The sequence below is a fragment of the Muntiacus reevesi genome, chromosome 13 (genome assembly GCF_963930625.1).
Source record: "Muntiacus reevesi chromosome 13, mMunRee1.1, whole genome shotgun sequence".
Classification (NCBI taxonomy): domain Eukaryota; kingdom Metazoa; phylum Chordata; class Mammalia; order Artiodactyla; family Cervidae; genus Muntiacus; species Muntiacus reevesi.
In genome coordinates, this window is record NC_089261.1 from 12077092 (window position 1) to 12097525 (window position 20434).

The 20434-nt window shown below is 45.2% G+C and overlaps 1 protein-coding gene across 1 annotated transcript; it reads left to right on the plus strand.

Annotated features, from left to right (window-relative positions):
* The first annotated feature begins 4308 nt into the window (after positions 1-4308).
* LOC136145802 (2'-5'-oligoadenylate synthase 1-like) lies at positions 4309-14535 on the plus strand. Its single transcript, XM_065904459.1, has 5 exons — positions 4309-4790; positions 5581-5890; positions 7560-7744; positions 9862-10094; positions 10911-14535. Exons 1-5 carry the CDS (start codon positions 4611-4613, stop codon positions 11104-11106), a joined length of 1104 nt encoding a protein of 367 aa, XP_065760531.1. The 5' UTR covers positions 4309-4610; the 3' UTR covers positions 11107-14535.
* Positions 14536-20434: the final 5899 nt, after the last annotated feature.

The window sequence follows — 20434 nt, forward strand, 5'->3', positions numbered from 1 at the left end:
ACTGAAATCCTGTATAATCTGTCTCACATAAAACACACGAGAGAAAAAAAAAAACCCACAAGAATGAGCCATCTATGATTTCCTGTGCCTGTTTCTTTAAAGGAAACAAGGACGTAAAGCCACATGCGAAAGCAGGAGGGCCTAATTCTGGATTTTTCCAATTATGCCCTCAATCCTTTCACAGTTGTCTCCCTCATGCTTAACTCTACGCAGTGTTTTAGGGAACTTGGCTTTATTACATCTTGCCAAAGAATTCAGTGCTGGTTTTCTAAGGACAGATCTCTTTTGCACTTGGGGCATCACTGACTCAATGGACATGAGTTTGAGCAAACTCCGGGAGAGAGTGAAGGACAGGGATGCTGCAGTCCCTGGGGTCACAAAGAGTCAGACATGACTTAGTGACTGAACACCAACAAGGATTTGTTTACATATATTTTGTCAAAAGTATATATTTCATTAATATGTATGATTGCCCAAAAGTCATTTGGGAGCAAACAGAACCTCTGATAAACATATATTCCGAATGTATGTACAGAGTGTCACATAGATAGATACCCATCCCCTTTATGGTTCCAAATGTCTTAGGCATAAGTCAATATGTTACACAGAAGAAGTGGGGAGTGTCAATTGATGAGCTGGTTAAGACAAGGGTGATTCAGAAAGATAGCTAATTGGCACTTACAGACTGCTTTACCCAACAACAGTCAAATATACAGTTTTCTCAAGCTCACGTGGGACATTCACCAAGAAAGACCACTGTTGGGCCCATAGAATACACCTTAACAGATTCAAAAGAATAGACAGCATACACAGTAGAATTAAACAAGAAATGAAGAAAAGAAAGATACTTGGAGAATTCCAGCACCTTTGAAGATTAATTAACACATGGGTCCAAAAGTCTAACAGACATGGAAAAAATATTTGCACTCAAGGAAAAGAAAAAAACCAACCAATTAAAATCTTGAGATGCAGTGAAAGCAGCCCTTAGAGGAAAACTTTTAGCACTGAATACATACTTTAGAAGAAGAGAAACATCTAAACTCAGAGAGAGATGAGTTGGTGGAGCAAGAGGTGAAAACATTCTGGGGTGATTTCATAATTAGTGGAGACAAGACATTATGATTTGGGCAAAGTCATAAAATGTACAGCAGAGTGAACCGTAGAGTAAACTTTGAGCTTTGTTTAATAATAACATGTGAGAGGGTAACAGACAGGAAGGCCAGGGGTCTCCAAATGGAGGAAATAGGCTGCAAGTGTCAGACATTTTTCATTTCTATCTTAAGCATCAGGAGGAAACAAACTAGTGTTATATTTTTTCCCCTTCTATAACACGGTCCGTTTGAGACCTGAGGGCTATAACATGGTCTGTCCAAGACCCAAGAGCTGTGACACCCTGAGGGGCTTGAATGTCCGTCACTCCAAATCTTTGTTGTGATGAGACAAAGAACTGAGGAGCATACACTCACCTGACAAAAGGAACAGGCTGAGCTGACTCAATCTTGAAAAGGAAGGAAACTCCATCTTGCACTTTCAGTGAACTTTGGACCATGTGCCTGGTAGCCATGGGGATAACATACCTATAGCTGAACTGGCCTCCTGAACTGATACACACCAGATTCCATACCAAGATTTCCCGTCGCCAAAAAGAATGTAATAACCCCTATGCAGTCAATCATCTTTGTAATCTTTATGGCCCCCATTGGTGTAGGCTACAGTGTGTAACCAGCTGACCCTTCTGATTATGAATCATGGCTGTAACCTGATTGTATCTCCCTTTAACACTTTCCAGGCTAGGTTTAAGGAATTTGGGGAAGTGGGCTTAAGCAGTACACTTAAGGTATATAAGGTTTTCACAAAAGTTGGTCGGGGTCCTTGGCTAAGAGGAGACTGTATTAAGAGGAGACTCTGCCGGTGTAATAAACTGCACTCCACTATCTGCATTGTCCTTCTGAGTGAGTTTGTTTCCCAGAATGCGTGGCTATAACATACAAATTTAAAAAGAGGTTTCTCTTAAAATTCTGTATTGCCACCTGGTTCCACCTGAACTCCTCCGTCCATGGGATTCTCCAGGCAGGAATACTGGAGCGGAGGAGCCTGGTGGGCTATATACATAGTCCATGGGGTCGCAGAGAGTGACTGAGCGACTTCACTTTCACTTTCCACATGAACTTAACTGTTCTCAAACCTTGAACTAACCAATGCATTTTTCTTGTGTGGAAATGTTTATCTAAGCTATGTTAATGTGCTATGCATTTACCCCAAGGCTCAAACCAACTTGACAAACAAGTATGTTATTCTCATACATTGTTCTCCTAATCTATGTTAATGAAAGTGTGTATTTGTATGGAAATCTGCCTTTCTTCAAGATTTAAGTCAATCATTTTATGGCCCGGATGACTCACCTGGTGCCAAGGTTATCTCAAAGTGCGTGTTGTGGGTGAGGGGCCTGGTGCCGTTCTCTGAGTTTTGAGACCTTTCCTTGCTTCAATTAGCAGACTGCTAGTAGCTATATAATATCTGGCTAAAGACTAGCAAGGGGGCACTCTTCCTGCCCACTTCTGATGTCTATGTCAGAAGCTTTCCCTATCTCTTTTATACTTTAATAAAACTTTATTGCACAAAAGCTCTGAGCAATCAAGCCTCGTCCCTGGCCCTGGATTGAATTCTTCTCCTCTGGAGGCCAAGAATCCCAGTGTCTTTTGAGGTTCAGCAACAACCTTTCACATATCAGTATCAATTCATCTTACCACACCAAAGTCGAAAATAGGGGAAATGATGGGGACATAAGTGAACTCTGTACTTATACTCAATTTTTCTATAAACCTGAAGCTTCTTTAGGAAATAGTCTATTAATCAAAAAGAGGGGACGAACAGGACAACATCATTTAGAAAAAAGAGACACGATTGCTCATTAACCTAGGGAAAAAAAAAATATCTGAAAAGATCTACACCAGAATGCTTATAGATGTAGTTCTTGAGGTTTGGGATCCTAGATGGCCTTTACACTCTCTTATTTTCCTGGCATTTTTCTTTTTGAAATATGTAGGTAGTGCTGCAAAGATCATGAAGGTGAAGTCGATCAGTCTTGTCCGACTCTTTGCGACCCCACGGACTGTAGCCTACCAGGCTCTTCCATCCATGGGATTTTCCAGGCAAGAGTACTGGAGTGGGTTGCCATTTCCTTCTCCAGCAAAGATCGTAGGAGACTATAAAACAGTTTGATAAGCAACCAAAAAGACAAAGGGAAGCTCCCAAAATTGTTTTTACTTACAATGTCTCTTGGGTGAGGTACTAACCTGGGTTTAAAAAGCAACTTTTTCAGAACAGTCTGAAGAAAGGCCTAATGCTCTAGGGCAGGGGTCCCAACCAGGCTGTTGCAGGAAGGGGAACCCCTTCCAGGGCCCAAAACTGGGCTCTTGTCTAACACTCGGAAATGAGTTGTCTGAGGAGACACATGTGCTGACAAAGCAAGAGATTATATTGGGGAAAGGCACCCAGGCGGAGAGCAGGAGGGTAAGGGAACCCAGGAGAACTGCTCTGCCACGTGGCTCACAGTCTCGGCTTTTACGGTGATGGGATTAGTTTCCGGGTGGACTTTGGCCAATTATTCTAATTCAGATTCTTTCCTGGTGGCGCACGCATCACTCAGCCAAGATGGATGCTAGGGATTCTGGGAAGTGGACGGACATACAGTGTCTACTTTCGACCTTTCCAGAACTCTTCTGGTTGGTGGTGGCTTATTTTTTTGTTTTTATTTTTGTGTTTTTTTGCGATAGAATCTTTCTTTTCTTTCTTTTTTTAAAAACAATATTTATTTATTTTACTTTACAACATTGTATTGGTTTTGCCATACATTGACTTGAATCCGCCACGGGTGTACGTGTGTTCCCCATCCTGTACCTCCCTTCCAACTCCCTCCCCATCCCATCCCTCTGGGTCATCCCAGGGCACCAGCCCCGAGCATCCCGTATCATGCATCGAACCTGGATTGGCAATTCGTTTCACAGATGATAATTTACAAGTTTCAGTGGGTGGTGGCTTATTAGTTCAGTGTTCCTTATCAGGATTTCCTGTCATAAAACAACTCATGCAAATGGTTACTATGGTGCCTGGCCAGGGTGGGCTGTTTCAATCAGCGTGCTTCCCCTAACAAAGCCACACAAAGCCACACAGCAGGAAGCAGCTGACTGGCGAGCATGCTAAGCTTCATTGGGGCTCCCCCTCTTTCGCATTACTGCCTGAATGCCCTGCAAGAATTCATATATCTTCTTCTAAGAATCCATCCCTGGTGCCAAAAAGTTTGGGGACCACTGTCTAGTGGGTTGGTTAAAAACAGAAAGTCTCAGAAAGCAAGAGAAAGGTGGGAGACAAATGTCAGGATCAAAGAGGTGCTTAATTTCTTCAATGCAAAGAACAAGGGTATGGCTCCTCCCTTCTGAAGAAATGAAAGCAATGATAGCCCAGACTCCTCCGGCAAGGCTCCACCTTTTAAAGGAAATGAAACTCACAGCAGCCTAGTCCAGGCAGCAGAAAAGACAGAAGCTAACAGGTTTAGGCTACCAGTTCTGCCTCCTTCCACTGGTTCTCCTGCCCCTTCCTGCCTGAGCATCATGAAGAAACTCAGAAAAACCCAAGCCAACAAACTGGACGAGTTCATCGAAGACCACCTCCTGCCAAACGAGGAGTTCCGAAGGCAGGTCAATGAAGCCATTGACATCATCTGCACTTTCCTGAAGGAGAGGTGTTTCCGATGTGCCCCTCACCGAGTTCGAGTGTCCAAAGTTGTGAAGGTGAGTCCAGAACTGCCTGGCTGGGGAGAAGGGAGGCTGGTTTGCAAGTGTTTGCACAGGGACAGTCAGAGAGCAAGAGGTTGAGGTCTCTGGGGCTGGTTCTGATTTATCCATGCTGGAACTATAACCACATTTGTGAAAATAGCTTCTGGGGAGAGGGAATCCATCTGTAAGTTTTTAACAAATTCCCTGGGGAAGTGTATAAACCACCTAGGTCACGAATCTAGGCAATCTGAATCCTGGCAGTATCTACAGTCCACTAATCTTTGACCAGGTTGGAATCTCACCATTTCTGCAGAGTCTCGAGTTGGTTAAGAGTATATGTTTTGAAAGCAGATAGCACCTGCTGGCTGTGAAATCTTGGGCAAGTCACTTAACCTCTCTGTGCCTCAGTTTCCTTATCCAGAATTTTCAGCACCTCATCAGGCTTGCAGATCAAGTAAAGTCAGTCATGGGCCAGTTTACAGTATTAATCATATAAGGTCATAAATTACAAGATGGTAAAGAGCACAGACTTTAGAGAAAGACAACCAGGGTGTGAACTGTATCTCTGCCACCCACTAGCTGTGTCACTGGACTGATACATAATCTCTCTCAGCATCTGTTTTGCCATCCGGAAGATGACAACAGATAATAACAGTAGCTAGATCCCAGAGTTCTTGTGAGCATTCCGGGAGTTACAGCTGCTGGTGCCTTCAGAGCAGTGGCTAGCACTCAAAATGTTAGTGATTGTTCTCAACATTTTATTTAGGGAGGCTCTTCTCAATGATAAATGTCAGTTCTCATTTAGGGCGGCTCCTCAGGCAAAGGCACGACCCTCAAGGACCTCTCAGATGCTGACCTCGTCGTCTTCCTCACCAATTTCACAAGTTTTCAGGAGAACTTTAAGCGCCGAGTAAGATTCATCAATGAAATTAGGAGACAGTTAGAAGCCTGTCAAGAAGAGGAAACATTTGAAGTGGAGTTTAAAGTCCAGAAGCGGCGAAGGAGGAGGTTGCGTGCTCTCAGCTTTGTGCTCAGGTCCCCCCAGTTCTGCCAAGGGGTAAAGTTTGATGTCCTGCCCGCCTTTGATGCCCTGGCTAAGCACTCCCAGCCACAAGGTATTTCAGTCTTTGTCCTATGTCAGAGATTCTTTATTTTTTTTTCACAGTTTTGAGCAGAAATCTCCCTCAGTTCAAGAGCGTTTTAAAGCATCCTGTCAACACGGGGAGGAGATCTTAGTATCTCTCTCAGAGCAAGATAATTAGGGTCGTACTCAGCCACCACGACAATATTAAGCAGCAAATTGGTACAGTTTCAGGGTAAGATGTTTCTTATAGCCAGGCTTACTAGTTCTACTTATGCCAAAGTGTGTGAATCTTACCTTACTAAAAATGAAGAAGCTACACATAAGACAGATCACCAACAAGGATTTACTGAATAGCATAGGGAATTATTGGAGAAGGCCGTGGCAACCCACTCCAGTACTCTTGCCTGGAAAATCCCGTAGATGGAGTTGCCCGGTAGGCTAGAGTCCACGGGGTCACAGAGAGTCGAACACGACTGAGTGACTTCACTTTCAATAGGGAACTATATTCAGTATCTGATAGTATATCTTATCTAATTATAACTGAATCACATTGCTGGACACCTGAAACCAACACAATATTGTAAATAAATGAACTTCAATAAAATAAGAATAGATAAGTGAAAGTTTTAGTCGCTCAGCTGTGTCCAACTCTTTGTGATCCCATGGACTGTAGCCCGCCAGGCTCCTCTGTCCTTGGAATTCTGCAGGCAAGGATACTGGACAGGACTGCCGTTGCCTTCTCCAGGGGATCTTCCTCACCAAGGGATTGAACCTGGGTCTTCTGCATTGCAGGCAGATTCTTTACCATCTGAGCCACCAGGGAAGCCCAAGAATAGATAAATCCCATCCCCCAAAATGAAGCAGCAGAGATCTAATGTAAACTCAGAATGTTAATTTCAGGTATTTTTCAAAGCATGAGGAACCTCAGCAAACGTATGCTGAGCGTTGGCATCTATAGACAATCTGCAGGATCACTGGGTCAGGGAGCAATCCGTCTCCGAGGCGCAGTTCCCACTGTGTACCTTGGAGCGCAAGGCGTGGCCTAAATGAGACAGACAGGGAACCTCTCTCCTGGAGCCTGACAATATGAACACCAGCAATGAGATAACTCTCTCTGACAAACACTGAATATGGGGATCCAAAAGAGAGAGGCGGGGATCAGAGGACTTTCACAGACAGGGCGACCAGGGAAGTGACCTCTGACCTGATGCCTGAGGGATGAGAAGAGGCCAAGCACTCAGAGATCTGGGGTTCCAAAGGAGGAAACAGCAGGTGCAAAGACAGGAATGAACGTGGCATGTTTGAAGCAACCAGGGGAGTCAGTGGCAAAGGGATTGAGGCGAGAGGTAAGACGAAGGAGGAGACAGATCTCTCTATCCACGTGGGCCACTGTGAGGACTTGGGATTTTACCCAGGGGTCCTGGGAAGCAAGAAGTGGAAGGATCAGGTTTCAAGGCCTCTGTGTGGGCTGTGGGGATCCAGGGAGGAGGGTGCCGCCACCTCTGCTGAGTCCAGGTGAGAGAGGATGGGTGACGGTGGTGGAGGCGGGAGAAGGGAGGCCCGGGGATGGACCTCAGGCCTCCTGGCTCTGGGCCTGCTGACCTCCCCACTGCCCCCCAAGGCCAGTGAGCTTGTTGTCTCAGAGGGAATGAACCTCAGAGAAGAGTGGTGCCTTAAAGTTCTGGATGTCTCCTCCATAGCTCAGGTGACTGAAGATTACAAACCTGACCCTCAAATCTACGTCCAGCTCATCCAAGAGTGCGAGAAACTGGGGAAGGAAGGCGAGTTCTCCCCCTGCTTCACGGAGCTGCAGCGAGCCTTCCTGAAGGAGCGTCCGGCCAAGCTGAAGAGCCTCATCCGCCTGGTGAAGCACTGGTACCTGATGGTATGGCCGGCCCCATGTGGGCAGAGCCGAGGAGGAGGAGGGGAGGGGAGAGAGGGAGGGGGTAGAGGAGAGGAGGGGAGGGGAGAGAGGGAGGGGGGAGAGAAGGGAGGGGAGGGGAGAGGAGGGACGGGGAGAGGAGGGACGGGCGGCGTGGAGGGAGGCAAGGAGCAGGGAGAGGCGTGGGGAGGAGGGAAGGAGGAGGGGGAGGAGGAGGGGAGGGAAGGGCGTGGAGGAGGGGAGAGGGCAGGAAACAAGAAGGAAAGGATGAAAGGAAGAAGGTGGAGGAGCAGAGGTTGTAGGGAGGGGGGAAAGGTTAGGGAGCAAAAAAGGTAAGGCCTGGGACGGGTGCCAGTGGACATCTCCTTCTTCCTAGTCTTCCCATATCACGAAAGGAGAGCTCCACCCTTCCAGCTATGCTGGGCAGAACCATGGGTCTTTCTTATCTTTTTCACACACACACACACACACCCACACACACACCCATCCAACCAGCCTACAAGTGGCGTTGTCCTGTATCTAAAATATACCCATTATCATCAACTGCTACCTTCTCGGTCACTTCCACTGACCCCCATACCCTCCCCCACATCATCCGTAATCTTGGGAGGCTCACAGGATCTGCCCTCAACCTCTCTGAACCCCTGTCTCTGCCCCCTCACCACCACTCCCAGGCTGTTCTCTCCTCTTCATTAGTTCTTCAAGGAGGAAACTCTACTCCAGCCTCAGGGCCTTTGCATGAGCTTATTTGTTTATTGTCTATCTCCCCACTAAAAATGTCCACAAAAGAAGGGATTTGTATATTTTATTTATATATATTGTATAAATATACAATATAATATTGTATATTTTATTCACTGCTGTCGCCCCAGAACTTAGAATAGTGCCTGGCATATAATAGGTGCTCGGTGGGTAATTATTCAATGAATTAATGAGTGCTAACCCCCTACTCCCCTCCTCCCAACACACACTCTTCTGTTCACTTCCTGACTCTCTGAATTTTGGCAAATGAAGTAACCTCTTGTGCCTCCCGTTTTCTCATTTGTGAAGAGTAACATGGCCCAGCAACACTAAATCATGTACCATGATGATGTGCACATGGTTTGTTTGGGTAATTTGCACATTTTAACAACTAATTCCTCAAATCCATCATCACTGTATCTTTCCATTTATTTTGTCATCTTCAGTTTCTCTCTTCAAAGTCTTATACACTAAAGGGTACAGGTCTTTCACCTCTATGGTTAAATGTATTCCTAGTTTTTAAATTCTTTTTGATGCAACTATAAATGGGATTGTTTTTAAATTTCTCACTCCAATAGTCTGTTATTTGTGAATAGAGGTACAACAGATTTCCATGTATTATTTCTGTATCCTACAATATTCCTGCATTCAGTTTTTGGTTATCTTAGGTTTTTTGGTGGTGTCTTTTGAGTTTTCTATGTATAATATTATGTCATCTGCAAATAGCAATAGTATAATGTCTTCCTTTTTACTCTGGATGTATTTTACTTCTTTTTTCTGCCTGATTGCTATGAACAGACTTCTAATACTATATTGGATGAATGTGGGGAGAGAGGGCATATATGTCTTGTTTCCAATCTTAAAGTAAAAGCTTTCAGCCTTCACCACCAAGTGTGATTTTAGCTGTGCATTGGTCATATATGGCTTATATTGAGTTATGTTCTCTCCATACCCACGTTGGAAAGAGTCTGTAACACAGATGGCTATTGAATTTTCTCCAATGTTTTTTCTGTATCTGGGGAAATGGTCATATGCTTTTTATCCTTTATTTTCTTAATATAAATGTATCAACTGATTGATCTCTGACACTGAAGCATCCTTGCATCCCTGGAGTATATCTAACTTGATAGTGCTCTATGAACTTATAATATATTGGTGAATTTACTTTGCTAGTATTTTGTGGAGGATTTTCCCATCTATGATTGTCAGACCTATCATTTTCTTTTTTGTGCTGTATTTGTCTGGTTTTGGTACAAAATGAGTTTGAAATCATTTGTTTATTCTCACTTTTCTGGAATAGTTTGAGAAACTTTGCATTAACTCATTAATTTTTCACACAAAAGCTGAAAAATTCATGTTTATAATTTTTTTCCTCTTAGTGTAAGAAGAGACATGGGAAAAAACTACCCTCACAGTATGCCCTAGAGCTGCTGACCGTCTATGCCTGGGAACAAGGATGCTCAGAACCAAAATTCAGCACAGCTCAGGGATTTCGGACTGTTTTGGAGTTAGTCCTGAAGCATCAGGACCTCTGCATCTACTGGAAAAAGTATTATGACTTTCAAAACCCTACTATTAGACAATACCTGAGAGGACAACTTGCAAAACCCAGGTACTCTATCCTCACATGGCTTAGATCCCCATATAAATGAAGCCCTGATTATAGCCGTGGCATCCTGGAAATGTAGGAAGAGGAAGGGTTCCTCATTTTTGTCATCAGCTGTTGTCCATCATGCTGAGCACTTTACTCTTACCATGCAATTTAAATAATAAATTTAAATAATCACCTACAACCCTGTGAGGCTGGCACTGTGCTAACCATCCCAGAGATGAACTGAGGTTTGGAGAAAGAAGAGCTTGTTCAAACCTTCACAGAAAATGAGTGAAATAACTGAAATTTTACTGACATAACAATAGCTACCGCAATAATAATAGTTGCTTCCAGGAAGTAAGAGCTCGCTATAAGACAAAACACTCTGATAGAGTAGTGGAATTCTGGTTATTAAACCTGTTGTGTATGGACGCCTTATTATGTTTCAGTTACTGTTGGGAGCATGTCAAGTGCTTCTCTAGCTCCTCATACAAGATCCTTTGAGGTAGGGATGTTCACATCTGCCCATTTCACAGATGAGGATACTGAGGATTAGAGATTCAGGTGACCTTCCCAAAGACACAACACTACTTAAGAGCAGAGGTGAGATTCAAACCAGGCCTCTCATGGCCCAAATGCAAGCCCTCTTCACCTCGTTTTCAATGCCCAGTGTAGGGCAGGGCACCCAGGTCACAACCCAGGGAGAGGTGTCACATGAGGCCCTTCTGCTGCCCCCAGACACCGTCTGCCCAGGCTGGTATTTTGCCCTGCCGGGAGCTCTGAACACCCCAGACACAGCCCATGTACTCACCTCGCCTCTCTGACTGTTGTTCCCAGGCCTGTGATTCTGGACCCGGCTGACCCGACTGGAAATGTGGCTGGTGAAGAGCCACAGAGGTGGCAGCTGCTGGAACAGGAGGTTAGAGTCTGGCTGAGGTACTCGTGCTGCAAGAACTTGGATGGGACTCCAGTGAGCACCTGGATTGTGCCGGTGAAACCTCCTCATTACGCATATGACCGGGTGGCACTTTGAAATAACAACGTCTAGAAATGCTCCTTAAGTCAAATGCAATTTCATCTCGGTCTTTGTATTCTTTCAACATGGTCGCCCTCTGTGACCCATGTCCACATTGACACCAAAGCCACGCTGCCTACCTGGAGCCCCCAGACAATGACCATGGGTGCCAGAGACACTCAGGCCGCCCCAGCCCTGAGAGTCAGGGGAAGCTCCGACACGGGACATTGGCGAAGGGACTCTCCACCACCTTGCTGGACCTTGTCTTGACTGCAGAGCCAACTGTCCTTCCTTTTGCCTTCTTCACCCAGAGTCGGATTAGATCAGGGCTGTCAGCTTTCCCAGCTTCTTCAAGAGCCCTGATCATTGTCTCTCACCTGGGTGTTTCCCCAAAAAACAATCTGCCGCATTTAATCTCACATTGGCATCTGCTCCTTAGAGTGACCCAGACCCACACAAGCCCCTCTGCCGCCACCCTCAAGGTAGGTGTGGGCTCTTCAGCAAATCCTAGCTGTGATGATGACCCGAGGGACCATCCTGCTCATCCTCAGCCATCACCTCTTCTCAGACAATGTCACGGCCTACGAGGTGGGTCCTGGACGAAGCCACCATCTCACCCTCTCCCACCCCATCTCAGCCCTCATTCCTGCTCCTTGGCTGGGGCTTCTGTCTTTATCCTTTCTATATTTGTGTTCTCAGATGCTTTGATATCTGGGCCCTGCTGATCCAGGAGAGACTGCCCTCCCGGGGTTGGCTGTTTCCTAGACACAGCCAGCAGCTCCCCTGTTGGCCTTTCCCATGCAAACCTGTCGAGCATCTCCTGCCCCACCGCCCAGACGCAGAGCCAGTCTGAGCCACAACCCACCCTGCCCCACTCATGCTGGGACCAGGTCCCGATGACTCAGGAAAGCCCCTCCTCTCCACAGCCCTCTTACATTATTCACACTTGCCGTCCAAAGACTGCTTTCCCTGCCTCGCCTGCCTTTCCCAGAGAAATGACCATAAAGGTCTTGGCCTTGTGTTCCTCTAACTCCATCTGCCGCATGTGAGACCCTGGTGCTTCCCGCGTGGCCTGGAGACAGGACGACAGGCTGTGTCTCCTATTGCCAGGGACCTGTGAGGACCATACTTGGTCACTGATTTTAACATGAGAGTGAGAAATATTTTTGCTCTTTACAAAAGAGGAAGAATCCAAAGTATCTCCAAAACTTGGGACCTTTTCTTTCTGTCTCAATTTCTGTGTCTTTGTCGAGTCTCTCTGAAAATGGGATTGTACCCCAGATGGGGTTTTGTTACCACTGTGTTATCTTCAGCACAGGTGTCTCTTCATGCCCAGAGGACACTCTGGAATCACATGTAATTACCACGGGGGTGGTCCACTTGCATTGTTTTCTGAGAGTGTTTCAGAATTATACATAAAGCTACAGTCACTAGTAGATTAACTGAATTGCTAAATAGTTGCTTAACTGAAGAGCCACACGGATCATATGGTAGATATCATATCCTATTGTTAATTCTTGAGGAACTCTCACACTGTGTCCATAGTGGTGACACTGAATTGCATTCTCAGCAAGAGAGGTCAAGAGTTCCAGGCCCTCCACATGCTCACCATCACCAGTGTCCTTTAACACATGTGATAGCTATGCTAACAGGTAAAAGCGATGCCTTATGATTTTGATTTCCACTTCCCAGATGATTCCTAATATTGAGAATGGGAATTCCCTGGTGGTCCAGTGGTTAGGATCGGGCAGTCTCACTGCTGGGGACAGGGTTCAATCCCTGGTTGGGCAACCAAGATTAGGCAAGCTGCACAGTGTGGCCAAAATAATAATCATAGCGATGAGCATCTTTTCATATACCTGTTGGCCATTTGTAAACCTTCTTTAGAAAAATAAAAATTCAATCCTTAGCCCATTATATAGTTGGTTATTTGTCCTTTAGCTAGTGAGTTGTCCAAGTGAAAGTCGCTCAGTCACGTCCGACCCTTTGTGACCCCAGGCACTGTATCGTCCATGGGATTCTCCAGGCCAGAATACTGGAGCGTGCAGCCTTTTCCTTTTCCAGGGGGTCTTGCAACCCAGGGATCGAACCCAGGTCTCCCGCACTGCAAGCAGGTTCTTTACCAGCTGAGCCACCTGAGAAGCCCAAGGCCCTCATTATTTTGTCACTAACCCCTTTTCCGATAGTTGTTTGTAACCATTTTCTCCATTTCCATTCCCTTTTCTCCCTTCATTTTATACCTGTTTTTCATTTTTATTTTATATTGGGGTATAGTTCATTTACAGTGTGTGTTAGTTTGAATGTACAGCAAAGTGATTCAGCTCTACATATATCTATTCTTTTTGATCAGTTACCTTTGCATTCTCTTGTGTTTTTTTTTCATTTGCTGGGCAGAAGCTTTTCAGTTGGATTAGTTCCCTTTTGTCTGTTTTTGTTCTATTGTCAGTGTTTTGTTTACACATTCAATTACACTTTGGCAAAGTTGTCAAGAATATACAATGAGGAAAGGACAGTCTCTTCAATAAATCAAGCTGGGAACATTGGATATCCACATGCAAAAGGATAAAATCACACCTTTTCTTCCAGCATGCACAAATATCAACTCAGAAGAGATAAACGCCTAAACGTAAGAGCTGAAACTGTAAAACTCCTAGAAGAAAACACAGGGAGAACGCTTCATGACATAGATTTGGCAATGATTTTATGAATATCATATCAAAACACAGACAAATAGGGGTGAGTTGGTGGTGCATACTAGTTCTGCTGTGTGGATGCCAAATATTCCAGCAGCATTTGCTGAAGGGACCGTCCTTCCCCACTGCTCTGCAGAACCACCTCAGACATGTGTCCAGAGTCATGTGTGTGAGCCTGTGGTATACCATTGATCAATTTTTGTGTCCTTGGTTTAATACTACCTGTACTAATTGCTGTAGCCTGATATTAATTCTCAGTGTCTTGTAGGAAACTGTGTTCTATCCAAACTAATGTCCTCTCTTGGCTCTTTCTATTTCTATGCTAATATTATACTCAGTTTGTGAATTTTCACCCAAAATACAGGGAGGCATTTGATTGGAATTCCATAAATTAGTTCAGGGAAAATGACATCCATGTAATATTGAGTATTCCAGTCCACAAACTTGGAACTTCTTTCCATTAATTTTCTTCTTTAATTACTCTGTAACCGCATTTTATAGTTTTTCCCTGGATTGCTATTACATATGTTTTCTCATATTATTCCTAGATATCCATATTTATATTAGTGTACTTAGCAAGTTTTCTTTCATTTCATTTGTAATGTTGATCTCATGAAGACCTCAGTGGATGTGTTGGATTATAGTATAATGAGTGAGCTTTATACTTCTCTGAATTTTGTGGTTTTATTGTATTTTGCTGTAAATCTATATCCTGTATGACTACAAGAATCAATAAAGCGAATTTCTTTCAAAACTTTTTTGATAAGTGTTTCTCAGCTAAGCTGTGATGATTTGGTCAAAGCTGGCAGACGCAGGTAACAGAAAACTCGAGGGTGCCGCACTTGAGAACTGCTGGTTCAACCACAAATCCATCAGACTCATCAAGAGAGAAGAAAGCGTGTAAGGGATGATGGACATGCTTGGATGAAATCTGAAACAGCCGCGTCATAAATGCCTGATTGCCCAGAGCTGAGTCCCCATTCTGGACCACTTCCTGCTGAGGAAAGGAACCCGGGAGGAACGGAGGTTGGAGCTGGAGAGATGAGCGTGGGCTTCTCCGAGCCTGCCTGGAGGCTCAGCATCCTGTCAGCCCCACCAGGGGTGCAGTCTGCTTACTACCCGCCTTCAGGGCTCCCAGCCCCATGGGGGCTGTCCTGTCTCAGGGCTTCTGTCTCTCTCTGTTCATGTTTCTGAGCATGTCTCCCAGAGTTCGAGACCCTTACCAAAATGAGGTGTCTCTAAAAAGTGGAGCAGAGATCATCGTATCTCTCCTGGGACGGTCATGCCTAAACCAAGCAGGCAACGAGGAACGGTAAATTGGCACAATTTGGGGACAAGACATTCTTTATGGAACCCCCACCAGCCTTACTTGTTTGATTTAATGGCAAAGTGTGTGAACGCTATTTTTCTAACAACGGGGCAGCATAGATTGATCCTCTGCAGTTGGGGACCTGAGAGGTAGCCTTCTTTTTCTTTTTTTTTTAGAGGTGCACTTTTGTGGGATCTGATACACAGGAAGTGTGTATTTATGCCTGACAATTAATGATTATAAATAATTACCATCACTATCTTACTCACAGCAAAGAGTGTTTATTAACAATCTCTCCAGCCTGGTTCAAATTGTGATGCCAGAGGAGACTGTTGAGAGTCCCTTGGACTGCCTGCTTGGAGATCAAACCAGTCAACCTGAAAAGAAATCAACTCTGAATATTCATTGGAAGGACTGATACTGAAGCTGAAGCTGCAATACTTTGGCCACCTGATGGGGAGAACTGACTCACTGGAAAAGACCCTGATGCTGGGCAAGACTGAGGGCAGGAGAAGGGGATGACAGAGGATGAGATGGCTGGATGGCACCAACGACTAAACGCAGGATGTGAATTTGAATAAATTGCAGGAGATATTGAAGGACAAGGGAGCCTGGCCTACTGCAGTCCATGGGGTCGCACAGAGTCAGACACGATATAGCCATCGAACAACAACAATCCAGCCTTGTCGGCATTCCCTCCCATGCCCTGCCCCCACGGTGCTTCTGCCAATAGAAAACAGTGCTTCCCTTGAGGTCATGTCTAAGAATCAGTCCAGTGTAGACGAGACAACAGATTTTCTAGAAATCAAAAGTTCATTCAGAAAGAATATATATGTCAGGAATGAGTCTGATTGTTTACAATTTGGTGTAATTTCTCAAACAGTCCAATAGAGAACATTAGCTCCTGGGCTCCGTAAATCCCCGTCACATGCAAATTGCATTCTTCACCAACTCCCCTACCACCCCATCTACACAAACCTCCAGGAAAAGGAGTTAGAGTGGCTACCAGTGAAAGAGCTGCCCCGGTGACCATTGTGAAAAGGGGAACAGTAGACCATTAGCTCTACACACTCAGCAAAAACAAGACCAGGAGCTGACAGTGGCTCAGATCAAGAACTCCTTATGGCCAAATTCAGACTGAAATGGAAGAAAGTAGGGAAAACCAATAGACCATTCAGGGATGACCTAAATCCAGTCCCTTACAGTTATAGAGTGGAGGTGACAAATAGATTCAAGGAATTAGATCTGATAGACAGAGTGCCTGAAGAACTATGGAAGGAGTTTGTGACATTGTACATGAGGCAGAGATCAAGACCATTCCCAAGGAAAAGAAATGCAAAAGGGCAAAATGGTTGTCTGAGGAGGCCTTACAAATAACTGTGGATAGAAGAGAAGCTAAAAGCAAAGGAGAGAAGGAGAGATATACCCATCTGAATGCAGAGTTCCAAAGAAGAGCAAGCAAGGTGAGATAAGAAATCCATCCTCAGTGATCCATGCAAAGAAATAGAGGAAAACAATAGAATGGGAAAGACTAGCGATCCCTTCAAGAAAAGTAGAGATCCCAAGGGAACATTTCAGGCACGATGGGCACAACAGCGGATAGAAATGGTATGGACCTAACAGAAGCAGAAGATATTAAGAGGAAGTGACAAGAATACACAGAAGAACAAGGCAAAAAAGATCTTTGTGACCCAGATAACCACAATGGTGTGATCACTCACCTAGAGCCAGACGTCCTGGAATGTGAAGTCAGGTGGGCCTTAGGAAGCATCACTATGAACAAAACTAGTGGAGGTGATGGAATTCCAGCCGAACTATTTCAAATCCTAAAAGGTGATATGCCAGCTCAATATGCCAGCAAATGTGGAAAACTCAGCAGTGGCCACAGGACTGGAAAAGGTCTGTTTTCATTCCATTCACAAAGAAAGGCAATGCCAAAGAATGCTCAAACTACCACAAAATTGCACTTATCTCACACACTAGCAAAGTAGTGCTCAAAATTCTCCAAGCCAGGCTTCAACAGTACATGAACCATGAACGTCCAGATGTTCAAACTGGATGTAGAAAAGGCAGAGGAACCAGAGGTCAAATTGCCAACATCTGTTGGATCATCAAAAAAGCAATAGAGTTCCAGAAAAACATCTTCTTCTGCTTTGTATGGACTATGCCAAAGACTTTGACTGTGTGGATCACAAGAAACTCTGGAAAATTCTTCAAGAGAAGGGAATACCAGACCACCTGACCTGCCTCTTGAGAAATCTGCATGCAGGTCAAGAAGCAACAGTTAGAACAGGACGTAGAACAACAGACTGGTTCCAAAGGGAAAGGAGAACATCAAGGCTGTATATTGTCACCCTGCTTATTTAACTTATATACATGCAGAGTGCATCATGAGAAATGCTGGGCTGGATGAAGCACAAGCTGGAATCAAGATGGCTGGGAGAAATATCAATCGCCTCAAAGATGCAGAAGACGCCACCCTTATGGCAGAAAGTGAAGAAGAACCAAAGAGCCTCTTGATGATAGTGAAAGAGAAGAGTGAAAAAGTTGGCTTAAAACCCCACATTCAGAAAACTAAGATCACAGCCTCTGGTCCCATCACTTCATGGCAAGTAGATGGGGAAACAATGGGAACAGTGAGAGACTTTATTTTCTGGATGCTCCAGAATCACTGCAGATGATCACTGCAGACATGAAATTAAAAGATGCTTGCTCCTTGAAAGGAAAGTTATGACTAACCTAGACAGCATATTAAAAAGCAGAGACATTACTTTGCCAACAAACTTCTGTCCAGTCAAATCTATGGCTTTTCCAGTAGTCATGTATGGATGTGAGAGTTGGATTATAAAGAAGGCTGAGCATGGAAGAATTGACGCTTTTGAACTGTGGTGTTGGAGAAGACTCTTGAGAGTCCCTTGGACTGCAAGGAGATCCAACCAGTCCGTCCTAAAGGAAATCAGTCCTGAATATTGGTTGGAAGGACTGATGCTGAAGCTGAAACACCAATACTTTGGCCACCTGATGCAAAGAAGTGACTTATTGGAAAAGCCCCTGATGCTAGGAAAGATTGAGGGCAGGAGGAGGAGGGAATGGCAGAGGATGAGATGGTTGGATGGCATCACCAACTCGATGGACTTGAGTTTGAGTAAGCTCTGGGAGTTGGTGATGGACAGGGGAGCCTGGTGTGTTGCAGTTCATCGGGTTGCAAAGAGTCAGACACAATGGAGCAACGGACCTCAACTGAACTGACATCAGTAAACAGGGTTGCTCCAGTCATCAGCAATCACGGCCCTTCGCTGTGATCCGCTGAGCCCTGAGGAAACTCGGGAAGGAAAGGTGCGCCCTGAGGAAAGGCAGCTCGGACTGTGAGAGCAGGACGCGTGTGCTTAGGTCCTCGGTTGGGTCTGACCCTTTGTGATCCCACAGACTATAACCTGGGCTTCTCTGGTGGCTCGGTCCTTACAGAATCCACCTGAAGGGCTGGAGACCTGGCTTCGATCCCTGAGTCGGGAGATCCCCTGGAGGAGGGCTGGGCAACCCGCCCCAGTATTCTTGCCTGGAGAACCCCCATGGACAGAGGCGCCTGGTGGGCTGCAGCCCGTGGGGTCGCACAGAATCTGACATGACTGGGCGACTAAGCACAGCACCGACTGCTGCCACGGAGCTGGGTTCTCCAGGCCAGAACACCGGCGCGCGGAGCCATTCCCCGCTCCGGGCTCGTCCCAGCACTAGCCCAGCCAGCTAAGGTGCCTGTCAAAGGGACGATTTCAGTGAGCCCCGACTCTGACATCGTCCCACACATAGACGGGCACTCTATTTCTTAACTTGGGGTTGTTGCTGGCCAAAATCTCGGCGTTCTCGGCCCTGCAAAGCCAAATAAAAAATACAGAGATGGAGTTTGGAGGAATCAGAAAGGTGGCTTTAATTCTCAGCCGGCACAGAGGGGAGCTCCGTAAACTCATGCCTGAACAACTGCGCCCCCCACCATGAGGGGTCCAGGGACTTTTATAAGATGAGGGCTTCTAGTCGGGAATCAATGATGAGGAAAAAGGTGTTAGGATCCTGACTTGTTCCTCTTGCACTGTTTCAGACACAGTTATAGGCCGGCATCAGTAATCCAGAAATTGAGTCTGGCAGTTTGGCGGCTCTCTGGCTGTCTTTCTGATATATAGAAAGAAAACTTTAAGGGGAAGAGTGTTGCAAGCGTAAACACCTGAAACATTTAGCCCGCCAGGCCTCAAAGAGTCGGCATTGACTCAGCACTCTTGAGCACTCGCACACAGAGGGAACTAGGGGTGAGCTGTGGCTCCTGCAGACATGTAGAGTTAGGAGCAATTTCAGTTAAAAAAAAAAAAAGACCCTGATGCTGGGAAAGATTAAAGGCAGGAGGAGAAGGGGATCCCAGAGGATGAGATGGTTGGACGGCATCACCGACTCGATGGACGTGAGTTTGAAAAAGCTCCGGGAGTCGGCGATGGACAGGGAGGCCTGGTGTGCTGCATGCAGTCCACAGGGTCCCGAAGAGTCGGACACAACTGAGTGACCACACTGAACTGACAAAGTAGAAAGACTAAGAATGTTCAGTCCTGCCCACTCTTCTCTTTATCTTCTTTGTTCTCCGGAAATGGAAAGAAAAAAAGCTCATTCCTGTATTTTATGTTGTTCTTGTTTTTTTCCCATTTCGCCTCAATGGTATAACTGGCTTTCTTTAATTTACGCAAACCATTATGATGTCCAGACTACCTGACCTATGTTGTGAAACTTCTCTACAACCTGGCTCTTCGTCTCGCCTCTTTGGAGCAGTCTTCTCGGGGTCACTCGAGAGGCTGTCTCCCTGGCTTAAAGTGCTAAAAAATTTCCATCGAATGAAACATAACTCTCAACTTTTATGTTGTGAATACTTTTCAGGTCGAAAGACCTCTTTACAAATCAGGTCAGAGAGGCATGCCCAGTTACACTCGTGTTCAAAGCTGCACAGCTAGGGACAGCTCACAAGTTTTCTGTCGACCTAAAGAACTAAAGTTTATGAAAAAGTACAACGTATAGATTCATGACATTAAAAAAATAAAGACAGAGGGAAATTATGTTTGTGTGTATGTGTGCATAAACCTAGAAAATTGTCTCACAAGACTACCCCAAAGTAGTTATAGTTGTCGTCTTTGAGGTTTAGGATTAGGGGTGGACTAAACAATCCTTCCAGATTTTTCTGACTCTTTCTGTTTGCAATATACTACTGCTCCCAGGATCCCAGGAGACTATAAAACAATTTCGTCCACAGTGAAAAGAGGAAAAGAAAACCAGAAATGTATCTGAAATTGTGATTCCTCTTGGGTGAAGTACTAAG

Excerpts from the sequence above, each read along its gene's own strand:
- LOC136145802 (XM_065904459.1), top strand. The coding sequence starts at position 4,611 with ATGAAGAAACTCAGAAAAACCCAAGCCAACAAACTGGACGAGTTCATC. Across the intron at positions 5,891-7,559 it reads TAAGCACTCCCAGCCACAAG|CTCAGGTGACTGAAGATTAC; the intron begins GTATTTCAGTCT and ends TCTCCTCCATAG. Across the intron at positions 10,095-10,910 it reads GGACAACTTGCAAAACCCAG|GCCTGTGATTCTGGACCCGG; the intron begins GTACTCTATCCT and ends TGTTGTTCCCAG.